Source organism: Neodiprion pinetum, chromosome 6, assembly GCF_021155775.2.
Source record: "Neodiprion pinetum isolate iyNeoPine1 chromosome 6, iyNeoPine1.2, whole genome shotgun sequence".
Taxonomy (NCBI): domain Eukaryota; kingdom Metazoa; phylum Arthropoda; class Insecta; order Hymenoptera; family Diprionidae; genus Neodiprion; species Neodiprion pinetum.
The window spans coordinates 15,622,003-15,624,500 of record NC_060237.1 but is presented as its reverse complement, the minus strand read 5'-3'; the positions used below and the strand labels follow the sequence as shown (position 1 = coordinate 15,624,500).

The window sequence follows — 2,498 nt, the reverse complement described above, 5'->3', positions numbered from 1 at the left end:
ATGAGTGCTAACGCCGAAAGGATAATGGGCTGGGCTGCTCAGAACAAACTAAAACTAAATGTTTCAAAAACAAAGGCAATCGTCCTAGGCTCACCCTACTATATTAACTCTCTACCAACAGCAGCTAACACTTACTTTTACGTAGGGGGAGCCCGGGTCGACTATGAGTTCTCTGTTCGCAGCCTATGGGTGATACTTGGGTCCAAGCTCAACTGTAAGGATCACATATTGCAACTCTGCAAACGTGCACACTCTCTAATGTACCCGCTCTATTTCCTCAGAAAGAGCACTAACTTCCAGTTGCGGAAAAATCTGATACAATCCCTATTGTTCCCAATTGTGGACTACTGTTCTCTAACATACTGTTACCTGACACAAGAACTCGACACCAAACTACAGAGACTAATCAACACGGGAATACGTTACATATATGGTGTAAGAAGGGATCAGCACATCACTCCGTACAGAAGAAAGTTGCAGTGGCTCACAACCGCCGGAAGAAGAAGGTACTGTTATGGGCTGGGTTGGCTGATGACCAAACCATTCCATAAGTATAACGCTTGGTTAAGATTAATTTTCCCGGATATAAATTATTGGAATTTTGACACCGTTTGCCCTCTTAATTGAACTGGCTTTGATATAAAAATGGTTACTTGCCTTTTGTTGTTAACTGTTGATTCGGGCTCTGTGGGGCGGCTCTGCGTGCTCGGTGAGGACTGGATACGGTATTAATTGACTGATTATTTAGCTTTTATTAGCTTGTAAACTGTGTAACTTCACTTGTGGGGTTTCAAAAGAAAGGATAAAAAATTATACCAGATGGATTAATTGAATGAATGCATTAAAGGTAATTGATTGGTTTACTCATGATGTAAGTTTTAAAACACACCTATTCGTTTATTCAATTTAGGTTTATGAAGATGGTTGAAATGGTATTAGTTATACATGTAATGGTAGAAAAAAGTTTATATTCAAGTAAAATAACACGGAATTCACTTAGCGCTTGATGTGATTGGATTCTTAGGTAATAGATACAGTGAGAAAGATTTCTTGTTAAAGACTGAATGACGACCCTCTGACGACTACTGATGGCTAACTCTCTCTCTCTCTGACTGTTCTTTTTTTGAAAGATTCGCGTGGTTTTGTCTAAACTACTTTCTGATTGGTTACCAGTATCCTTAAGGGATGTTGGACCAATCAGGACGTCCTGATCAAATTTTGAGTCTTTTCATTTGTCGAGATTACCCCCGCCCTTCGGGTACGGTGTAGCATGAGAATTTATCATGAACTATCCCGCCTTTTCCACACGTACGGGTAGGAATTTCCGTGCTGTTTTGTACATAATAAAGATATGCTTATTTTATGTTCGGGCCAATACTGCCCAAACAGACACTTGAGATAGACCCATACGGATCTATCCGTTGCACGTGTTCAGGTCATTTGGTCCCTCTTAGGGAGTTTGTATATACGAGTCTGTTTGGGTGAGGATTGTCTCCAAGAATTATGTATATAAGCTATTATATAGCTTAGGGTGTTCATTTCCTGAAGTAGTAAAAAAAGTAATTAAGAGAGCCGTATGCATGCAATGCATACGGAGACGCAAAATAAAAAATAGAAAATATAAATGTATTCAATGATAAATTGAAAAGTAATCAAAAATAAAACTAGTGGGTAGGTGCAGAGGACATCGAGGATGTGACACCTCCCCCCTCCGTTTCAAATGTTAAACGTGTGTTCAACATTTGACGTTCACGTAGATGATCTTCAAGCACACTGGTGGGAACAAGTTTTATTGCTTGCGAATGAGGTACGACCGGTGGGTTTTCCATGTCTTGTTCCTTTGTAGATGTTTTCCCAAATGCGTTAGCAGGGTCGTTAATGAACTGAGTAGCGCCCCCAGCAAATGTATGCTCCAGAAATAAATGGTGTCCAGGGTATATCCATGGATTCCGACATTGATTATAGTTTTTATTCATTGAAGTATGAAATAAACTCCTATTTCTTCAGAACTAGCGGTACCCAACATCATGAACCAGTTCCAAATTTTTCGGGATGTAGATTCTGCGATTTTGTTCAAAGAATTTTTGTCTAGTAGGCCGAATAAAGAGATTTTTGTATCAGATACGGAATGTCCAGTTGCACCCCTTGCAACTGCGTTCAGAACGGTTGGCTTCTCGATCGGGAACATTACTCTGTCGCGGTAACTTGCCAAGTCCTCTTCCGTGTAGATTCCACTGACAGAGAAAGGTGGCGGTTTGATATACTGCCAAGATAATCTGGTCATCGGTGTCAGTTTCTTCAGTGCTTCTATGATAACCTTGGGTAGCGGTGAAAATGTAATCCATGTTCTATCGATATTGAATGTACTTGGTTGCAATTCGCTGCATTCTCGTTCACTTGATTGTCTCACTATAATTCGTGATTTTGGTGTTAAGAAGAGCGATTGATTTTGAAACGTTACCGGAATTTCTTGATGACATGTCTCTGATTTCCTGACG

At 40.2% G+C, this 2,498-nt stretch overlaps 1 protein-coding gene across 1 annotated transcript; it reads left to right on the top strand.

Annotated features, from left to right (window-relative positions):
* On the top strand, nt 1-1,922 carry LOC138191186 (uncharacterized). Its single transcript, XM_069137382.1, has 2 exons — nt 1-506; nt 1,847-1,922. Exons 1-2 carry the CDS (start codon nt 1-3, stop codon nt 1,920-1,922), a joined length of 582 nt encoding a protein of 193 aa, XP_068993483.1.
* Nucleotides 1,923-2,498: the final 576 nt, after the last annotated feature.